The sequence below is a fragment of the Manacus vitellinus genome, unplaced genomic scaffold, assembly GCF_001715985.3.
Source record: "Manacus vitellinus isolate BGI_N305 unplaced genomic scaffold, ASM171598v3 scaffold_7_pilon, whole genome shotgun sequence".
NCBI lineage: Eukaryota > Metazoa > Chordata > Aves > Passeriformes > Pipridae > Manacus > Manacus vitellinus.
In genome coordinates, this window is record NW_021940813.1 from 6,683,936 (window position 1) to 6,707,335 (window position 23,400).

Genomic DNA, 23,400 nt, shown 5'->3' on the forward strand with positions numbered 1-23,400 from the left:
TCTGACCAGATGCCATTTTCATTGCACTTAAAATTTTGGTTTTGATCAGTTTTCAGAAACTGTTGAACAAAAGACATTTAGCACCACGCGGATGGGATCTGAAATGGATCTTGAAAACTACCAAACTGCTTTAGAAGAAGTACTCACGTGGCTTCTCTCTGCTGAAGATGCATTACAAGCACAAGGAGATATATCCAGTGATGTAGAAGTTGTTAAAGAACAGTTTCACACACATGAGGTAAATGTTCATACTAATCTTTCAGTAGTCGCTTATATGCTTTTATCCCATATTAAGGTCAAAAACACAAACCAAAAATATGTCTAGTTTATTTTATTCCTTTTTCCTTTCTTTTTTTTGGTGTGTTTTGGTTGGTTGGTTGGTTGGTTTTGTTGTGGGTTTTTGTTTGGTTGGTTTTTTTTTGATTGGTTTGGTTTTTGTTTTGTTTGGGGTTTTTTGTTTCTTTGGCTTTGGTTTTTTGTTTTGTTTTTTATTTTGATCTGGAGAATTTAAACATCATACTGGAGACTGTACCCTAGAATCACAGAATTATTTAGGTTGGAAAAGACCCTTAATATCATCAAGTCCAACTGTTAATCTAACACTGCCAAGTCCACCACTAAACCATGTCCCTAAGGGCTGCATGTACACGTCCAGGGATGGTGACTCAGCCACTTCCCTGGGCAGCCTGTTCCAATGCTTGACAACATTCAGTGGAGACCTTTTTTCCTAATATCCAGTGTAAACCTCCCCTGGTGCAACTGGAGGACATTTCCTCTCATCCTATCTTTTGTTACTACACCCACCTCATTACAACCTTTTTTCAGCAGTTACAGAGATCAATAAGGTCACCCTTTAGCCTCCAGGCTACTTTTTGCTCTATGAAGAAAGTGAAAATGTTTATTTCTGGTTCATGTTACAAGGTTTGGGTTAGGTTTGAAAAAAATAAAAGCAAAGTTAAAAATCATGCTCGCAAAATGATGGAATTCTGTTCTTTCCTTCCAAAGAATTCAACTTAAAAGTATATATGTATATATATATATATATATTATATCTTTTTTTTTTATTGTCAGGGTTTTATGATGGAGTTAACAGCTCATCAAGGACGTGTTGGTAATGTTTTGCAAGTTGGAAGTCAACTTCTAACAATGGGAAAACTTTCAGATGATGAAGAGAATGAAATCCAAGAACAAATGAATCTACTTAATTCTCGATGGGAAAGTCTCAGGGTAGCAAGTATGGAAAAACAAAGCAAGTAAGTAATATGTCAGATAAAATAATATGTATTGACTTAGTCTGAAACAATCCTGAACTTGACTAACAGTTGGGATTTTTCCTTCAGTTCACTGTGAAAAAAACTCCATCTTTTATCTGTTTTAATCTGAAACTTGATGTGCAGTGACTTTGAAGCCTGCATGGTTTTTGAGCCTTGAAGCCCAATGACACTTCAACCAAAATGTATATAAACTTCCTCACATTTTTCCAATTGTTTCAACAAATATTGTATCACACATTGTACCTAGCTACAAAGAAGAGAATCTTTAGAAGAATACAAAAGGAAAAGGGAAAGAAATCTTTAAGCCCTGTAAAACATGATCCCATAAAAAGAGTAAATGGGAGCTTAGCTTTCCTGGAAATATTGTCATGGTTTTATCTGAGTACAAATTATACTATTCAAAAAATGGCAAGTCCTACAGCTTGAAGTTGAAATACAGGTAAATGTAGAAAAATAATATGTTAAATAGTCACATTAGTCTTTGGAGCATTTTTAATAGTATTACATCTTATTTAGAAATTTTTATTTATATAGTACCATCTAGTATAAGAAACTTCATAAGAGTTTATGTGCACTGTGACACTGTGATTGTGTCACAGTGAAGTAATTTGGTTTGCAGGATACAGAGATTCCAGGAAAGTTATGGAAGGTGATTTATGTGTGAGTTTCCTTCCTTATCTTAAGAAAATAACTGTTACCTGATTTTTCACATTTATTCTTCTCAGCCTTTCTCTTTTTTTTTTTTTTTTTGTATTTTCCATTTTATATTTATACTCTTAATATCTGTCTGACAGGATAACTCTGTGTCAAACTCATGTGGCTGGGTCTTCCTTTGTCATGAGGAATTTTGTATATACCTACTGGCCTTTCTGTAAGGGGGTCAGTGTGAAGTTTACCAACTGACATATTAAATCAAATGCAGTGGAAATTTTAAAATTAATTAAGTGTCATTAGGAGTTTCTTTATAGCCAAGTAGTATTAATTGTTGAAGACTATGGCTGTTCTCTCCAATAGAACCAGATTAATGCAGCGGTGAAAAAAAAAAAAAACCAAAAAACAAAACCCAAAAGAATCTGAGATCCTTGGTGGTCTTTTAGGAACTTTAAGCTAGGTAGATTTTTTTAAAATCTCTCTGCTGAAGTCTTAATTTTTCTCTTAGAAAATCCCAATGAACATGTACTATGTGAGAAACTCTTCTATTTCTTTAAAACAGCTGGAAAGTGGCCCTTTTTGCAAATGTGATTTTAATAACAGCTAAATATCTCTAGCAGTGAGACCAATGGTCTAGTCCAGCATCCTGACAGTAACAGAGCAAGAAAAGACCTCAAGTTGTACCAGGGGAGGTTTAGATTAGATATGAGGAATTTTATTTTTTTTTTATAAGAAGGGTTGTAAAGCATTGGAACAGACCACCCAGGGTCCTGGTAGAGTTACCAGCCCTTAAAATACTCAAAAAATGTGTGGATATGGCACTTGAGAATATGGTTTAATGGTGAACATAGGATGGTGCTAACGCTGACTGTTGGACTTTGATTTCCACACTTAATGATTCTATGAGTCTAACAAAAGGTTTAGGGGAGATACATGATCTCCTGAAACAGCATCTTATCATCTCCTTTTTCCATTTCATCCATGGAGATGAGATATTTGTCTGCATGGGCCTACTGCTCTGGAGAACAAATACTGGGCTGTGTGTCATTGGTCTGACCTAATACAAATGTGTTATGTTATGAAGTTCTCTGTGGAACTACTCTGGCCTCCAGTTGTTTTCAGCTGAGGGTAACATTGAGGTGGAAGCAGTTTTGCATATTTGGTAATGTACTATGAATTTTATTTTTTTTTCTTTCATCTATTTATTCAATATCCTCTTGAATCTGTTAGCATTCATGACATCCTTTGGCAGTGAATTCCAAAAGCTTCTTACCCAATAAGTGCTACTTTTTTGAGGAATGGCTTATTTTAGTTTATTTGTCACTGGTAGCTTAAGTGATTCCCTCAAGTAACTCTATTAGAAGTGAGAGTCAACAGTATATATTTTCTTACTCTCTTCATAAATATATATTGAATATATTTGGTTATTCATCTTGCTCCTCTTTGAGCTTTCTCCAGTTCTACCCTACCTTTTTGAAGTTGAGGAATTTGTCCACAGTATTAAAAAGCAAACTATGATTTTCAACAATTGCATGACATTACTCTCTTTTTTGCAGTATGTTCTTGGTAATTCCAAACATTGGTTTTCTTTTCAGCTTGCTACTGAGTAGTGAGATTGTTTTCTGCATTTCATCTTTCTTTGACAATAAAGAGTTTCAGATGTTTCAACCTAATTTATTCTAGCTCTGTTATTTTCTTGGAAAGAAAAATCTATGATACTTTGCTGTAGGGAGGTTTTATTTGCCATATTTATTTTCATTTAAGTCAACACATGCTAGTAGCAACCTCACCTCTATGAGTGGTACTATGCCTACACACTCTACACAGCTAAAATGTCCTTTAACACCAGTTGTTCAACTTATCTCCTAGATTCAGCTGTAGAACATTGCTTAGGGAATTGAATGGTCAAGTATCTTTTGTCATATTTGAGCAATATGAATTTGGTAGAAGACATAAAATGATATGGGCTTCACAGAGAGTGTGATGCTACTATTTAATTTCTTATAGAAAAAAATCTGTGATAAATTGAATGAAATTTGGTTAAGGGCAAGAGAAAATTCCTCAGGAGTGACATTGCTTGATATAGCTAATTTTGACCTATTGGTCAAACCCCTGTGATTCAAGCACCAGCTATAAGATGTCACAATATAATATATTTCTAGGTTATTATACATAATTTAAACTCTCAGGATCCATCTTCTGCTTCAGTTTAAGGCACAATCTTCTGAGCACATTGCTATAATCTGGTCCCTAAGGCAACAGTGACATGTTTATCCAAAGAAATGGTTTTTGTGAGGATGAGGCTGTCTGACCTCTTGTAATGGTAATAAGAACTGTAACAAAAGGTACCACACTTTACAGCACAGGGAAAACAAAAGCAAACAATCGACAGGGGAGAGGAGAAAGATATTCTGATAAAGGGTACTATGAAAATGAAAGCATCTTAGGAAAAGTGATTTAGTAGGTCAGAATGTCTGAGGAAGTTCGTAGCATAGCAATGCCTTTCTGTAAAAGCAGCCCAAATTGGATTTCCCACGTATTGACTGTGTATTGAAAGTATTTGACTCTTATAGCAATGCTGAAGGAAAATAGCCTGGTTTTTGGTGGTTTTTTTGTGGTGTTTTTTTTTTTTTTAATTTCTTGCTCCTGGCAGTCCCCAAATAGAATTTTCTAAAGTAAAGCATCTCAGAATGATAAGTATACCACTGGAGGGGGAAACAGTGCAATTTATGGCTTTATAGAGAATTCTACAACTTTTAAAACACATTCAATTCAATGAAGTAGTATTTTTTTATTTGAAACTTGTGAGAACCATACCATAAACAGAGGTTTAGATAATCTCCTGGGGTATATAAGTATTAAAACTTCTATCAGATGTTTATAAAAGTAATTTGAAAACCAGGAAGTACCTGCAGAATGGTGAGAAAAGAGAAACATTCTTTTGCTTAAGAATAAAATGTGATTATTTAATTTTCAAGTTTATGCTTCTTGCTTCAGAATAAGATCATTAATCATATAATAACTATTTCCTCATATCTTGGTTTTCTTAAATTCTCTTTAACAGATTTTCTGTACTGTTTATTTAATTTATTGCTAAGAGTATATGTCTAGGATGAAGCACTGTACTTTTTGCTTATAATAGCTTACTTTAGAACATCAAGTAAGACAATAAAATACTTCAAACTGAAGGACTGAGATGTGAGATCACAAATTCCTTGTGAACCATGGGCTATATTAAAGCAGGGTATCATCTTTCTATACTTTATCTATAAAGAAATAGAGAGATTAGAGTGGAAAAGACATCATATGAGTCTTCTGGTCATTTTGATCTATAATTAACACATGATTTCCAGTTAAAAAACACCCTGAAATTATAGTACATCACAAAGATCCATGACATTATGTTCTTAGGAAAAAAAAAACAACAGAGATAATACAGAAAAACATTACTGTTTGATATCTCCTGTTTAGAGATTTGGATTAATTCAGCCCTTCCCATTTCATGTTACCTTTTTTTTTTTTCTTCTCGAGTTCTGTTGAAGTTCCAGTTTCTGCTTAAAGTTAGTTTTTCCTGTGATTTGTTTGCTTTGGTCCTTTGCTTCCAAGAGTTGTTAACTGGAGACTTTAAAAAATGTTATTTTCTCTAGAAAGTAACATAGCTTCACAGAGATCCAGATTTAACACCTGATGCTGCCATTTGGGACCAGAAACAGGTGTAACTAAAACCTTATTACAAAACAAACCTTATAAAAAATTTAAATTTGTTTGCAAGACTTTATTTCCATGAAGTTGGTTCATCTTGGTGTTTGTCTGCAAACAAACACACTTTTCTGTATCCACCAGTCTGCATTTGAAAGTATGAGGAGCAGCTGGAGTCACTTGGTCTGTTCAGTCTGGAGGAGACTGAGGGGAGACCTCATTGCAGTTAAACCTTCCTTGTGAGGGGAAGAGGAGGGGAAGACACTGATCCCTTCTCTGTGATGACCAGTGACAGGACCTGAGGGAATGGCCTGAAGATGTGTCAGGGAAGGTTTAGGTTGGATATTAGAAAGAGGTTTTTCACCCAGAGGGTGGTTGGGCACTGGAACAGGCTCCACAGGGAAGTGGTCACAGCACTAAGCCTGACAGAGTCTAACATACAGTGACACTACATGCTGTAAAATATACTACAACATATCCTATAACATATAGCCTGATACTATAACATATAATGGTTTTACCAACCTCAGTATGATTGAGGACAGTGACTTTTGTCTGTCAAATCTAAATTAAAAGTTGTATCTTATGTGAAAGATGGATAATACAAAATACTGTTGTAATTCCATAGTTTACACAATAATTTAAAAATGCTTCTGATGAGGTAAAGATTTCATTTAGGAAAGTTTGGGGAATTTCTAAAGAAGCAAGTATAAGGAAAGGATTTGTGATGGATTTCTGGTCAGATCATTCTGGATCTATCAAAATACTTTGATTAGGCAAAACTGAAGTATTTCCTGTTTAATTCTTCAGAGCTTTCTCCACTGAATAACTGAAAACTTACTGGTTTTTTCTGTTTACTATCCTAAATTAGGGAAAACGTGGTAAGGCCAGCTGTCTGAGAGTTTTCGAAATACTCATAGTAGGTAACACAAGCTTTAAAAAAACAGGTAGCAGAAATTTTCAACTACAGTTCTAATAGAAATGCAACTGGATGACAAAACTTAAGAGACAGAATATTGTATGCAGTATTCAGAGTCTAAAAAAAAAAGCTTCAAAACTGTTTGTCGAAATCAAAACTTTTCCAACAAACTTTCAGTTACCTCTTTCATGGAATCACAGAATATGCTCAGTTCGAAGGGAACCCATCATTATCATAAAGTCCAGCTCCTGGTCCTGCACAGGACACCCCATGTGTCTGAGAGCATTGTCCAAACATTTCTGAAACTCAGACAGGCTTGGTGCTTTGACCACTTCCCTTGGTGCTTTGACCACTTCCCTTGGGAGCCTGTTCCTCTTTGAAAGTGTATATTTTTATTCTGCCTTCAAGTGTAGCCTTGTGAAAATGAGTTGATATACAGGGCAGATGTTTCTTCGTGTTGTTTTCTTAACGTATAAATTGTAATTATAATTTCTTTGTTTTAAAGTTTACATAAAGTTCTAATGGATCTGCAGAATCAGCAGCTGGCCCAGTTAGCTGACTGGCTGACAAAAACAGAAGAAAGGACAAAGAAAATCGATTTGGAGCCCCTAGGTCCAGATCTAGAGGACCTAAAGCATCAAGTAGAAGAGCATAAGGTATGTTATGGTGTGCTTCCAAGGGCATAAAAAACAAATTCAGTTTTTGACATTTTAAAACCTCTACTCTTGCCATTAGAGCATAACAAAGTAATATGGAATCTTAGTTTAATATTTATTGTTCTCTACAGTTACAAGCTTTCGTAGAGTTATTTTATCACAACTCTGAGTTTTATTCTGATATAAAAAAAAATTACTTCCTTTAAACATATAGACAATATACTAGAATATGTGAGGCAACTGTAACATCCTTTTATTATGTGGTACAATAAGAATATATCACATTTTTTAATACCTGTGTTGTCTTCTTTTTGCATGTTATTTTTTCCCTTTGTATGTTGCAATAATGATTATGCAGTGCTCAGACTGCATAATCTTGTTAGCACTCCTGGGACTCTGAATATGTATTTGTACAGCACTGCTTTCTAACTGTAGAAAATACTTTTTAGTAATGTATTTGATTAATGGAAAATAACAAACTCATAAATGGAATGTAAGAGAGAATTTGGCCAATTTTTTTCTACTTTCCATGAGGGTAATTTTTTAATTGGAAAAATTGAGATCTGAAAAGAAAGAGACTATATCGTGTGTAATAACTTGGTTTCATTTACTGCATTAAATTTTCCTGCTTCATATTAATTTAAATTCTAAAATAAATTAAGGTATGTATCCATAGTACATGGTGATGATAAGGAAACACAGAAAAATAAGGAACAGAGATGATTTGTGAGGTCATGGAGATTTGATGTGATAACCTGTTAATGTTTCTACACCAGTGGCTCGAAGCAGTTCGTTTCCATAGTATCTTCAGAGATTTTAACACCTGATGCTTCATGACCTGTGTCAGTGCTAGTCCAGGTTTTAGAGGGCAGATCATCTGAAAAACAATTCAAACTGAAATCAGCTTTTACAGTTCTTTTACAAAGAGGTCAAATACTGCAAGACTTCATGATCCACCAGTGTGTTAAAGATGATTTCTTTGCATTCTGATTAAGGAGTGCTACTGAAGAAGAATACAAATTCTACAGCTCCTGCTGCTATTTGTGCTATCTGTCGTTGCCCTGTGAGGAGACAAAGTATTTCAGTACGTGGGTTTGCTAGCTAAGCACATATTCTGACATTAAATTTTCTTTTTAAAAAAGACATCAGGTAATTATGAAATGGTAATTAGGGAAAGAAATGTGAAGGATTTTGAATACATGAGTACTAAGACTTAAATAACTTTATTTCTATGCATTTTATGCTTGAATATTAACATAAAATGTAATCCTTTTATTTATGCAATCTCTTTATGCTGCTTCTTTCTAATAATGAGAAAAATGTGTGTTTAGCTTGTATTTGAAGATTCTGAGCGCAAACGTTCATAAATCTCTCTTCCACATACTAGTTCTTCATTTTTGGTGTGTTGAGTTAGTCAGCATTATTTATTTATGTGTATTACTTTTCAAATCTTTTTTTCTGTGCAAGAGACAATTTAGCTAGTGTGCTGGAAAGAAAATGTTTGTGTTTAATTTTAATTACATTTGTATTTATTTATTGTTTGTCTTATTCAGAAGTCAAAGAACAAGGTGTTTTCCATTCTTTCAATTATTGTGAGAAAGTTCATATCATTTTATTGTATGTTATATACAGCAAACCTACCTCCTATAACAAGGGTTAAAACAATGGAATTTTAGTAACACAGATATTGCTTCATTACTAAATAAGCAAACAGAAAAGCAAAACCCAGCACCCCTCATATTTCCTCTGACTCTCACCTGTCTCTGGATGTACCAGAAACAATGTTTTGCAAATTAATAGGAGGACCCAAAAGTTAGAAGATGTAAAAGGCAATGATGGTTTCAATTGAAACAGACTTCAGCAAAGGTGACAGGTTTGGTTTGTTGTTATCCTGTCTCTGTTTCCTCTTTACCTTTATAATTTTGACTTCCCCTCTTTACCTGTTCATTAGTAGCTACTTTTCACTCTGTTGATTTCATGTTATGTATCCCCCTTTGACTTATGACTTCCATACATCTGATTTCTTTATTCTACTTTTTTCTCAATATTGTCAAAAAATATTGGTCTTGCGTTCTTGTTTGACTGACACTTGAGTTTCTCTGCTGGGTCCCTATAATTAAAAAAAAAAAAAAATAATAATCATTTAGTAATGTGTATTGGGAATGGTACCCAACAGTCAGACCAGACAAAGAACACAACATTCTTTCTCACTTTTCAGCATGCTACTTAGTTCAGAAATATGTGAGCTTAATATTTTGACAGTACTGAAAATTTTCTGAATGGGCTGTATTAGTGGTGAACTCTAGAAGATTTTATGTCATTAGCGAGGCACAGAGTTCTGGTGAGAAAGAAGTCTGTCGTAGTCAATATGTTTTGGAATTGTAGTTAAACATTTCAGTAAAGAACTATTGTTTTTTTGCAGTAGTATTTTATGTATTTTTTCTCCTGTTGCAACTATCCCTTCCTTATAATTCTATAAAGGGAGAAAGCTACTTTTCAATAAAAGTCTGAGGACTATTGAACTAAATCGAATATTATATTGGAAATGTGTTAATTAGGAAAAAGTGTGCTTTAAATTGAACTGATTTATTATTCCAAATTATTATTATACAGCTTACAGTTAATAGATTTTAAAATTTCATTAAATTTCCAGAAACATCTACGTTTTTTAATGCTAGGATTTTTAGTACTTCAAATTAATTGAAAATGTAAAATGAGATACTTCCTAAGTGTTCAAATAGGAGTGGATTTGTCTTTGGGTACTTGGATGACCTAGGTAGATATTTTTATTCACTTTCAACTACATGAAGTTGGATTGTGTAAGTTGTTATCTGATAGATAGGAATTAAAAGAAGTGTGGAGTTTTATGAGTTTCTGTTGTTGCTATCTCCATGAATCAACATTTATGTCTATCCTACTTTTAAAGTCCCTGAAAATTTGCTTTCTCTCTAACAAGCTCAGAAGAACTTGTTAGAAATTTCAATTTAAATTATTTGAACAGAGTATGCTCTAGCCTTGAGATTGCCCTTTGTAAATTCCTGTTTCGACAAGATCCTGAATACAAACAATTTTCACCAATTAATTTCATGGTAAAAATAGACACTTGGGTTGTAAAAACAGTCCTTTACCTCAGGGTAAATTGAATCTGTCTGAGGATTAGGTAATGACTCACCTTTCTAGTTCATCTGTTCCATGACTTCTCAAGTCTTTCACGATGTGTGTGAGACTCCCACTTCCAAAGTGCCATCCACTCCTGCGCTTGCAGAGCGTTGCTAACTCTGATTTTCTTCTGGGATGCCATCTGTCAGATACTGACTAACCAGGAAATAAAAGTCACCTTGTCCCTTGCTGTAGGCTTGCAGAGCAATGTATTTATTGTTGTATGGCTTAAACAGGGGATTAAACCTGGGGGAAGCGAGCTGTGTTATACGCTCTGATCCATTAGTGCTCTTCCTTGATCAAGTGCTGGGTCATAAAATGTTGAGAAGTCTAAATTCCAGGGATGACTCTAACAATTATGAGTGCTTCACAGTCCTTGAGAATTGTTTTATAGTCTAGCTTTCTGAAGCAAATGGTAATCACAGGCATGAAAGTCAGAAAAAGGAGGATTCTTATATTGCCTCAAAGGCTATGCCCATGAAGGAATTAACTCTGAAATATGTGGTAAGAAATGTACACCTTAAAAACAAAATAGTCTGTGAATTCCTTTCCTATTGCTTATAACCACATTTTTTTTTTAATTTTCAACATTCAAATAAAAGTAAGATGTTTTACCAAAGAGGTTTAGAATGCATGATCTTATCTTCAGCAAGGGCTTACTTTTCATACCTAAGTGAGCTACTCTACTTGAAAAGGCAGCAGAAAACAATGACATGGTGAAATTCAACATAGTTTGTAATACAGCCAAGATTTCTATTACGACAAGGCAAATGTAGTTAACCATGTTATTTTTCAGACTGTAACTATCACACTATATATGTACTAATTCCTAGGATGCACTCAGCTGAAGTATTCAGGCTGTAATCCAGGAGCTTAATTTCCCACATTCTTTTGTTGATTTGAAGCTAGAGACACCTAAAAAGTGTCAGGCAAGATACAGACCTGGATACCTCGGGCTTTTTTCAGGGGAGTGGTATGAGGGGTTCTTTCAAGTTTTATTTACACAACACAGAACCCAGTAATGTAAAAGAGTGGTTAACAATTGGAAGTTAAAAATGCACATTTGGGTTTTAATACACAGTATTTTCTTACTTTGGAGCACATTTTCTAACACATATCTTCAATTATAGGCATTTCAAGAAGATCTGGAACAGGAACAAGTCAAGGTGAATTCTCTAACCCATATGGTAGTGGTGGTGGATGAGAATAGTGGAGACAGAGCTACTGCTGCACTGGAAGAGCAGCTTCAGGTAATGACTAAATGACAATGCTTGTCTCAAAAACTTGAACTAAGAAATTTTAAAAATAAGCAAAACCAAATAGTGAATGTGTACGGAACCATAATTTTTAGACAATTAATAGTTATCGAGAAATATAAAGATTATTCCGGTTCTTCTAAAACACTTGTTTTGGGAAAGTCATAATTTACTTCCCATTATTTTTCTTGTGGACATGTTTCTTAGGAAATGAAGGGAACAATCTCAACCAGTCCTTAGTTTCATTCTTCTGTTTCAGTGTACATCCTTTTCAGTATTTATGTTTTTTACAATAGTTTTTCATTTGAATTTCTTATGAGAAGACTTTCTAGAGGACTAGAACAGGGAGAATTTAGAAATTAGCAGCAACACCTTTGCAGTCCAAATCTATTCTAAACTGCATTTTGGCCCAAACCCTAAAAAAAGAGAAAACTTTCCATGTATTTTATTTTCTAAATACAATTAATTGATTATCTTAAAAAGAATGACACATTGGAGATACATTTGTGATAAACCTCAAAAGATATTCTGAAAGTTTATTAAATATTAACTTGCTTATAATAAAAGTTTAGTACTTCACTTGCATCTTTAAAAAGTTGCTATTACTGTATTATTTTTATTTCAATGCTCTTACTGTCACTTCTGAATGAAATTAAATGGATAATTAACGTTGAGATGCATTGAGGGAGGGTTCTCTTGTGTTGGTGGTCAGATCTTCAGGGACACTGCTCAAGAGGAATCACAGTACTGCAACCAAGATTTCTTCTGTTTTTCTCCTTCAGAAAGGAGAAAGTGCTTTTCCTTTATTTTGCCTCATTACCCAGGAAAATAAAAATGTTGTGGTTTTTGAGTCATTAGAACCCAAGCTTTCTCTAGAGAAGTTATCAATACATTCAGCTGGAAGGTAAAGCTGTAGCACAGATAGATATCTGTGTGCTATCTTAAATCTGGCTAATTTGGGTACACAGCCCAGCCAAGGTAACAATGCAGCCTCTACTGATCCATAATTATTACTTCCTTTTAACTTCACCTTAAGTGTTAGAGCTTTGGTGTACCTGCTCAAGATATTCTTAACCTTCCAGAATTTCTTGCCAGCTCCTTGTATACTGTTCAGTGGAATAAAACAAATCCCTTGCAAGAACATGGCTCCAGAAGCTAAGCTAAACATGTAAAATGTCTTGAATGCTGGCAAACAGTATGTTCTTGCACAAAGGCCTGGAGTAAAGTACAACAAAAAAAAACCAAACAAAAAGAGAAAATTACGGGTGGTATTTGATACTTCATGAATTAAATGATGTACAAATGAGAATTTTTAATTGTGTGAAATACAAATGAAAGGTTAGTGGATTATTAGATATTTAATCTAATTCCACAACTTCAGAAAGACATCTGAAGAGTTAAGAGCACATCATGTGACACAGCTGCATCACCTATTATTACCGTGGTTGCAAAGGTACCATTATTATGCTTGTGGAACTTCTACAGCTGACCCAGATTACAATACAACCTGAAATGGAACTCAGACATTACTGCAATACCTTAAGAAACGTAATGAATGATGAGTGTAAATGGAACACAGTGGAAATACACCATTTGTAACTGTAATAGTGGAGAAGGCATCTAATATTGGGATGAAGTGTGCCCAGTTGTTACTGTCTTTGAAAAAGTATATTCCTTGAAAGATGCTGGCAAGAAAATTGCTGAGGTCCCTCATCTGCAGCACATGCCTCCATCTGCTGGTCTGTCCCCTCCTTCAATCACACTGTCTTACAGAAGAATCTTAGAGAAAAACCCGATAATATCATTGCTCTGGAAGTCAAAGAATATGTAGCAAGATTGTAGATGTTAATAAAACCCAAATACAGATATAAAGTTGTGAGGTTTGGAGTGTTAGGGAGGTGTGGAAACTTTCATACTATAATGCCCAGGAGAACTGACTTACCATAGACCACCTACTATCCTAGCAAAATATCACACCTCTTTTTTTGCGTACAGAAACTGTTTGGAATTCTTTTTTTTTCGTATCACTTGCAATCAATATAAGCACAGGAGATAGAACGTGTTGGCAGGCACGACCATTAGAGGGTTTGACAAAAAGCACAATGGAGCAAAGTTCAAAGCTTGATTATGTATCTGATTTGTAAAAGCAGAACAAAACAAGAGCATGCACTGTCAGACAAAAGAGCTTAATAAGGCTGGCTCACTGAGATACTGGTCAGGATCAGATTTGGAAGAAAGTGAATAGTTATTTCCATGTAATAGTCAAAGATGCATTTTCCAAGCAGGTGTAATTAAGTTATACCTTTCTTTTTGAGATGGTGATTCCTGAAGTATTTTCATATATATAAATATCTATATTTTTGCAAGTGTCTGTATAAGAAAATTTTTAAAACCTAAAATGAACTTTTAGAGATTTTAAGTCTCAAAAAGGATGACAAGAATATGTACTGACCTCAAATGAACTGTATAGAAGTTCTTAAGTTTTATTACATATGTAAAAAAATATCTATTTAAGAGGCAGTTAATAGCATAGAAGCCAGAAGTGCCCCCTGAAACAAATTATCCATAGAAAATTTAACCTTGCTTGGAAAAATAAAAGTAAACACAGTTGCAGTGCTTTTCTTACAAACAGCTGTCGCCCCAAGGTACTTTGAGAGACTACAGCTAGTCTAGGTGAACATGAATATTAAAACTACTTTTACATTACATTGCTTACTTAATATATCAGTATGTGACAAGTTGAGAGGCTCTGTTTATGCTGCTACTGAGAACTGACTATTTAGGCTTATAACTCTGAGATCCCAATTAAACTCAATCCAAAGATTTACCAAGGTAGCTGCTAAGTAAGACTCAAATCTGTATTTAGTGCTGCATAATCAAAGGACTGTAGTGGCAAATCTGTTGCTGTAATCTGACTCATTTCCATAGGAAAAATATGGGAAATTATCTTCAGTGCAGAGAAATGGCTGGATAACGTACAGAAGCCATGAATGCAGGGAGATTTTTTCCTCTAATTATACCCAGCAGACAGCAGGTCCCTTAAGGACTCTTGTGGACTAGCTCAAATTGGAGGCTTCCCCAGGCTCCAGGGGTCAGGGTCTGTGCTAGAAAGAGATCTGCATTAAGTGTATCATATACTACTTGATGGCTTATTCCCCTGCTGAGGGAAAGGAGCTGAGAGTTTAATTTACACAATTACATATTCATATTATTCAGGGTACTGTCCTTTAAATAAAGATGATATATGGGTAGTTCTTGTAAAAATACAGCAAAATAAGTGAGAAATGTTAAAGAATGAATAGAGTATTTCAGTTGGCTCACTGAATATCTATGACAAGAAGTTATCTCCTACAAACTTTAGGGATTTCCAAGACCTGCTCATGCCTGGGAAGTTGAAATCCCACATAAGGATGAGGGCTACTGATCCAGAAATTTCTCTTAATTACCTATAGAATAACTCATCCTGGCTGGGCCATGAGTGGTATATACCCACTACAGCATCATTTTTTCCATCCCCTCAATCCTCACCCAGAGGGTGTCCAGCACATCATCACTAACTGCAAGGGCTGTGCAATCCAACCTCTTAAACCTCACCTGGCCTACCTGTCCCTTCTGAACAGTCTGTAGTTCTCCATCCCAGAACTCCAACCGTGGGACTCCTTCCACCACGTCTCACTATTACCAACCATATCACAGCCGTGGCACCTGACCAGTGCCTCCAGTTCATCCTGTTTGTTTCTCACGCTGCATGTGTTGGTGTGCAAGCATTTCAGAACTACACACATGGCTTATTGCTGCATGGTAGAAATTCTGTGAATGGGCCAAATATTCTCTTTTAAATAATTATTTTTGGATATAGGCAAAAACATATTTCCACTTCTCATTATTAGAAGTGGATAGCCATACCTGATTTGAAGAGCATCTTTCAAAAAACTCTTAGTTACAGGCTTGAAGTATATTATTTCACTTTTTATACATTCACTCCAGCATTCCCAAGAGTTGTGTTGGTTTTACTCATTTTCTCCTGTTCTCATGCTTCCTTACTTTGACCATTTAGGAGACTAGAAATATTTCTTCTGCTGCTTTTTGTAGTCATAATGAATATTCTTTCAGAGACCTCTCAGTAGGAAAAAAAGTTTCTTTTGCACGCAGATTTCTCTGAAAATTTGTTAGGGTTGTAAAAAGAGGCCTTTCAAGGGAGCAGGAGGACATTTTACTTGTTAGTCTGGGTTCAGTCAGTTTCTCTGGAGATTTGTTTTCCCAGGTTTTGGGAACAAAACATTTGTGTGCAGTCTGAGTTCCTGGGCATCACACAGGCTACTTACAGCATTGACTGTATATTTGATGTCAAGAGGGAGTTAAAGTTGAGCACCATATGATTTAGCAGTCAAATGCTACTTTATAAATAGACAGTCCTGACTTGATATTTCAGACTTGAAACTTCATGGCTTAAACCTCTTCAACCAAACAGTGTGTCTTGATCTGATGGTTGTTAAGACCTCTCAGGAGAAAAATCAGTTTTAAGGCAGGTCACAATATCAAAACTTTTATCAGTGGTCATTTTACTTAATTAAAATAAAAGATCTTGTCAAATTATTGAGACAAAAAAAAATGTTTTGTGGCTTTGAAATCATATTCTGACAATAGTATTTTGTATTGACTCAGGAAGACCTTTTTTGCCATGCTCATCAATTAAAGTAAATGCAGAGTCACATATTCGATCTTATACTCTTGAGGCTTTGGTGTTTTCTAGATAATAAAAAAATTATTTTTCAAGGTATATCATAGCAATAAAGGCAAGTCGATGAAGATATTAGTGCAGATGTTGAGAGCAAATTATATTTTTCATGAAGATTGTTAACAGAAGTCAGCTGCTTGAAAGTGAGATATTTAAAAATTACTCAGGTATGAGAATTTTTATGAATTAGCTATGAGGAAGGATATGGTTATGATTTTTGAGCTTAAAATTAGCAAGTTAAAAAAGATTGACTGAATATGAAAAACTAAACAAGTGCTAGATATTGGAGATCTATCTCTTAAGTTGTCTTCTGGGCTTGGAGAAAAAGGAGGAAGGAAATGTTGAGGATGTCTTGAGCTAAACTGGAAATCTAGTCAGATTCAGGACAAATAAAACTAAATGTAATACATCATTTTGTTACATTAAGACCTTTAGGTATTCAAATCAATGAAATAAGTCAAAGTATAATTTTTTCAGAAAAGACATTAGATGTTATGGTATACATATAATTTAGCCTGTGAGGCTGATAAATACTCTTTATAAAATTGTGACATTTTTATAGAAGGAAAAAAAATAATTAAAAAAGGACAACTTAGAGTAGCTGTCTGAATAATTTCCTGCGCTGTTCTCCGTCATAAAATTTTTCAATTTTATTTAATAATGAATGGGTAAAATAAATGAATAAAATATGTTCTACTCTATTTCCTGATAAGTTGAGACCATAAATTTCACCAGCAAGTATTTGTTTCTGTTAGTATTGAAATTAGCTTTATGAAATATTCACATTCAAAACCTGAACTTTTTTGTGTTTGTTTGAATTAGTGATCTTTGATCACATTATGTTTAACGGAAAGCAAACACTAACATTAAAATTATGTGATTTTAATGTGAAATCACAATCTTAGATTTGCAAAATAGCTTGGTTCTGTCTAGATATAATTAGGAAAAAAAGTGATTTATCCATTACGGAATTTTAAAAATAATACCAGAAGTGTGATCCCAATATTAAGACTAGAAAAGACAAAACAACTTGCTCAAAATCTACTTTGTATTTATACAGTAACTGACTGAACAGGAAGACTTGTCTATTCTGAGAAATATATTTTATCTGTTTAAGAATTGACGTGTTTTTAAATTAATGTTATTTTGCTAGTTGATTGGAGATAGTTTTCATTTTTCTAAATTGAGACAATATCTAATATGATATTACTCGATGGCATGGCAGCTGACTGTTTAGTCTGAAATATTTATTATGGTTTTAGTGTCCACTCAATGAAAAATGTTGTATCTGCTGACTTTTTACTTTTAATTTTTAAAGCAAATTAAATTGGCTTTCTGAAATTTTACCTTTCATTTTCTAGAAAGTAAAAATAAAATTTTTTGTTACTGGTAGAAAATAGAGTACTAATTCAATCTCTTAGTTTTAAAAATCCACCACTTTGATGCTGTGTTTTTGCCAAAATTAAATTATAATCTCTATGGAAAATATGTAAATATGAAAAGTATAGAATCATACAATATCTCAAGTTATAAGGGACCCATAAGAATCATAAAGTGATTAAATAAATATTAAATAAGGAAGAAAATATTATCCTTTTGTCCAGATGTCCTTTTGAAGTAGATGAAAAAATAAGTATGCAGTAGTATAGAATATCTTTCAGATTTTATAAGGGGGGTTTTTTGGTTTTTTTTGTTTGTTTGTTTCTTTTGGGGGAGCAGATGAATAATTTGCATATGGTGCTCAGGGGAAATTAAGTCATTGTAAATCATTGCAATAAATGTTTTATATCCTGTTGCTCTATCACAGCAGTATTATATATCCTCCTTCAACTTAAGCATCATTTAATAAAGGCTAGTAGGAATTTAAAAGGAAGTAATAATGTTTGATTTCAACTAAAATAAAGGAGAGAGAAGAAGGTAGTGTTTTGTGTAATTTTAAAATGTATATAATAGCATATGCTACAAATACTGGGGAAACCTGTGTGGTGGTGTGCTGGTGTTTTAACCTATAAGTTGGGGGTTTTCCACTGCAATATTTTGAAAGAGGTGGGAACTTTGATCAACTGCACTGATGGTGCAACTTAAAAACCAAATACTTTTTTGCTTTGACCACATCTTTGAACCATCATAATCATGTTTCAAGTTGTTATGCTTTGGGCATCATAAAGTTTTGAAACGGAGGGGTTTTTTGGAAGTGTGGTACTAATAGAAAACTGTGTCTGTGGATTAGTGTGAAAACACTCTCATTTAGGATCTATTGTTTTCCTATTCTCTCCACTATGTTTGTGTTTTTTTTTAAATAGTGCGAAGATCCATTTCACTTTGATATGCAAGATATTTTAAGGGCATAAGAGTAAAAAAAAATGAGTTAGGAAAGTGTTTTCATAAAAAAAAATGAAGAGTTTGCCTTGCTTAGGGGAAAAAAAATAAACCAATGCAAACCTTTCTTTTGTGTTTCTTTCTAGCACTTTGGAAAACGATGGGCAGCAATCTGCAGATGGACGGAAGACCGATGGGTCCTTCTGCAAGATATTCTTCGTAAATGGCAGCATTTTGCAGAAGAGCAGGTGAGTAGTTTTTTGCAGTTATAAATTGGAATGTTCTTCAAAATATTGCACTAAGAAAGGCCTGACTGAAGCTTTTTCTCTCCAATTGAATTTCAGTGCCTTTTTGATGCGTGGCTTACTGAGAAAGAGGATGCTGTGACCAAAATTCGTACAACTGGCTTTGAAGATCAAAATGAAATGCTGACCAATCTAAGCAAATTAGCTGTATGTATTTTTCGTTCTTCTATTTTATATTCAACTTTCTTAATCTGACTGTGAATGCACTTGGCTTTATCCCACTCTCAGACCATCTGGTTTAACGGAACAGCTGTTTCATGCTATGGGAGTGGACATTGACTCTTGTGGATGGAATAGGTTGGTCCATAGCCTTGTTAATAAGGAACCAACACATACAGATGTTTTTCTTGATTGCCTCTTAAGTCAAAATCTTATGAACTAAAATAGAATCTGGGTGTCTTAAAAAGATGTATACTTTTATACTGAAAGTTTCTTTGTTGATGCTGTTGGTGTGTATGTTGTGTGTGAGATGGAGTATATGTGCATATGTGCAAAGGCATATGCATGAGTAAGTACTTATCATGAAGCAAACCCTGTTATACGTTCCTTGAACTTGAAAAAACTAAAGGCTTGAAGTTGTGAGATGTTGAAATTAGTATTACTTCACAACTAGACCTCAACATCAGAAATCTAGTCCTCAACGTCCCTCCCTTTATGGAGGGAATATAAGTTTGACTGGTTTAGAAAGATGCTGTGCTTGTGGAGGTAAAAAACTTGCCACAGCTTAGACTTGCCAATGGTTTTATAGCAGTAAGACATTTGTAAAGAAAATTATATGATATGTGCTATTTTTGCATGTAATGATGAATGTCTGTGCACTTAGAGGAAAGGAAACAGTCATGTCAAAGCTTTGGTTAAAACAGGTAAATTATTATTGCTTTAAAAAGAAACATCATTGATAAACTTCTGTTCAAACAGAAATATTATTGGGGTTTTTTTTTCAAATGGGGGGAGAGGAGGATCCTAGACATTATTTCAAGACTTGTTTTTACAACCTACTAGAATTTTTAGGGAATGAAGAATTCTCCATTTATTATTAATGACCTATTATTAATTGTTTGTTAATAATAATTATGTTAATAGAGTTATTAATAATTAATTATGTATTATAATTGACTATACCTATCTTGGTTATGTATATCTAAGGCTCAAACTTAGATTTTCAAAAAGTAATTTAGGATTTATGTCTTTCTCATCATTCTATATTATAAGCAGAAACACTTGGGCTTTGGGTCAATAAAAATACCATGATGTTTCTGAAGTTTAAGTGATATTTTTAAAATTTACTCTATTTTATTCTCTCATATACAAATGTATAATTTTTTAATGAACTAATCTTATAGATTGAGTATTTAATTTCTAACTACATTCTGTCTGGTCCAGAATTCGCAGTAAATGACTGATTTGTAGAATGACTAAGTAGAATGACTAAGTAGTTATTATTTGTTGATTTTTTTTCTCCAAAGGTCAAGACCCAAAAGATTGACTTTTAGCATAATCTTAAGACACTGTAATTATGCTACTACCTGTAGGCTTCTTTCCCCCTCCCTTCTTTTTCCTTCTGCAACTCTTTAAGGATTAATAAAAATATGCATTTATATCCAAGTACAGGCGTGGATTTTGATTAAAGATTACTTAGGATTAAGTAAACGTCTTTCTAAAGAAAGTTTAGAAAGTAGTCAGTTGCCTTGGTGTATATACTTCTTGGAAATTCTAGGAATCTAACATGTAAGCAGTCTCGAAGTTGACCTCAAGCCAGGCTTTTACTAATGCATAACAAATTAGAGGCAACTCAGGATGCTCTAGAGCAGCTTCATGAAGAAAATTGTATTAAAAGGAATTCAAATTTATTCAGTAAATTAGTACTTTTGGATTTCAGAAGGTTGCTAGAGGAAATAGGTACTGAGGGTTGAAATGTTTATCACAAATTGTGAAGTAGAAGACTATTAATGGTTTACAAGAGTCAAGGCTAGAACAACTTTGGATACCTTTCAGAATTGCTGGAAAACACAATGTTAAGAGGGAAACACTTGAGTAGTATTTTCATAAATTTGATTAATGAAATAAATACGGACTTTTATGAAGTTAAAATTATTGTGCCAGCTTAAATTGTTAAACATTATTGTCATTAAATCATTGTGGTCTTCCATGCAACTGAATGAAAAACAGAGTAAATAAAGTGATTTCTCCATTGCCCTGAACCTCAACAAGAGTTATGTCATCCTTAACAGAACAGGTAGGTTTATTAATACCGACTTAATCTTTTTTACACGTGTGACCTTGATTTTTTTATAAACAGCTGAGTCATAATGCAATAGTTTAGCTATGTAAATGCTGGTGGTATGGTGGAGGAACACTACCTCTCCTGTGTCTGATTTGTAGCAGAAAAACATTGTTTATTTTGGAGTTCCTCTGTCAGGTTTTAGATCTACTAGCAGTCATCTCCAAATTCCAGTGAATATGTATTTTTACATTCACACAATGCCAAATTGTCAGGAGTTTTGTATATGAAGATTTGCTATTTTATTCTTGTCTGAATCACGGGGAATTTGTGCATGGCCCACATGAATTTTTTTTTTCACAGAATATATTCTTCTGCTCTTGGACTGGCTTTTAGAAATAAGGAAAAATGGGATCCTGCTTTTCTGACGCTGACATGCCCATCAGACCCATCTTTTGGTGTAGTTTATTTTGGGCGTAGACATGTGTTTGAATGTAGTGAAGGAGAAACTGTCACTAAGAATCACTGTTATAACTAGGCCAGCTTCTTCATGAATTATAAAAGTTAGTCTACGAGGCAGTGAAAATATATTTTTTCAATAATATGAAAATGTTTATATTCTTAGTGATATGATAGTTTTGTCCCTCAACTGTTTAATCATTTCCAGCAAGAAATTACAGCATTACTTTTTCCTCTATGACCTTAAGAATTTTAAGTTTGATATTATGGTATGGCATAAGAACTTCCAGTCTCTTTTTATTGCCCCTCTTATATGTAGAACTTGGCAAGATAAGGGTCTTTTTCTTTAGCCAATCTCTTTAAGCCTGAAAGAAAATTTCTGAAGGTATTTTATTAAATTATTTAGCATTATGACTGTTGATTTGAAATTCTACAGCTCTCCTACAAGGCCCTAAGCATTCTGAAGTGACTGAAGTGAAATAGGTCTGTTGAGATGCTGTTTACAGTATGAAAATAAAAATGACTCTTTCATCACAATAATGTCCCCAAACTGGAGCCTGCTCCAGTGTGGGCTCTCCACAGGGTCACAGCTTCCTTCAGAGCACATCCGCCTGCTCCAACATGGGGTCCTCCCCTGGCTGCAGGTGGATCTGCCATGAGCTCCATGGGGTGCGGGGGCACAGCTGCCTCACGGTGCTCTGCACTGTGGGCTGCAGGCAGGTCTCTGCTCCGGTGCCTGGAGCACCTCCTCCTTCTCTGGCCTCAGTGTCTGCAGAGCTGTTTCATGTTTTTCTCACTCCTCTCTCCTGCAGCTGCTGCACAGCATTTCTACCCTTTCTTAATGATTTTACCACAGAGACACTGTCAGTTACTGATGGGCTCAGCTTTGGGCAGTGGTGGGTCTGTTTTGGAGCCATCTGAAACTGTTTTTATCCATCACAGGGGCAGCTCCTGGTGTCTTCTCCAAGAAGCGATCCTTGCAGCTCCCCTGCTGCCAGAATCTTGCCATGTAAACCCAGTACAGATGCTGTCTCCTTTTCCCCTTGGCATTAGTAGTTACATTTTCGTTGTTATTAGAATAAATATATTTTGAACAGTGTAGCAATTCACTCAGTTCTAGCATTGTGATAAAATTGATATCAAGTCAGTTAGATTTCTTCTTAATTTATGTACTAGATGTGTAATATCTGTAAGAATTTTTGTTCAGATAAAATTGGTTTTCCCAAGAAAATTTTATGTTTTACTAATCTCCAGTGGTTTGTTTCAAAGGATTCATTCAGTATTTGTATGTGAAAATTTATCTTCTTTGTCATTAACTCCCTTCTGGGATATTCTTAGTCTAAAGGTCAGAAAAACTGTTTAGTCTTTACTACTTTGTGCATATATAAAGATTGACTTTTGTCCTTTTTTATTTTTTTTCCTGATGTTGGTGGGTAGTTGCTCTAGTTCTAAAAATGTTTCCTTAAAACAACTTAATTTTTCCACCCACCATTATTCACTGACATTATAATTGTCTTTGAATTCTTACACAAGGCAAAGGGTGAAACAGGGTGTGGACTAAACTGTGATAAACTGAGAATGTAGAACTGGGGTGAAATTTTACTGTCATGTATGGCACAGGCTTGATAGAATGTTTTCATGTCCTGTGCCTACATTTTGTAATCTGTAAAATGAAGCTGATCATCTTTCTTTTTTTTTTTTTTTTAAATATTGAGAGTTACTGCAAAGGTATGCAAGATATATC

The 23,400-nt window shown here is 34.4% G+C and overlaps 1 protein-coding gene across 7 annotated transcripts in view; it reads left to right on the plus strand.

Moving 5' to 3' along the window:
• DMD (dystrophin) overlaps nt 1-23,400 on the plus strand; it is a 991,087-nt gene that overhangs the window by 271,555 nt on the left and 696,132 nt on the right. For all 7 annotated transcript variants that reach the window (XM_018084043.3, XM_018084032.3, XM_018084034.3 and 4 more), the window contains 6 exons: nt 50-238; nt 1,072-1,253; nt 7,049-7,199; nt 11,489-11,608; nt 18,818-18,919; nt 19,016-19,123. In XM_018084043.3, coding sequence (XP_017939532.3) covers nt 50-238; nt 1,072-1,253; nt 7,049-7,199; nt 11,489-11,608; nt 18,818-18,919; nt 19,016-19,123 — 852 coding nt within the window. The remainder of the gene's footprint in view (nt 1-49; nt 239-1,071; nt 1,254-7,048; nt 7,200-11,488; nt 11,609-18,817; nt 18,920-19,015; nt 19,124-23,400) is intronic.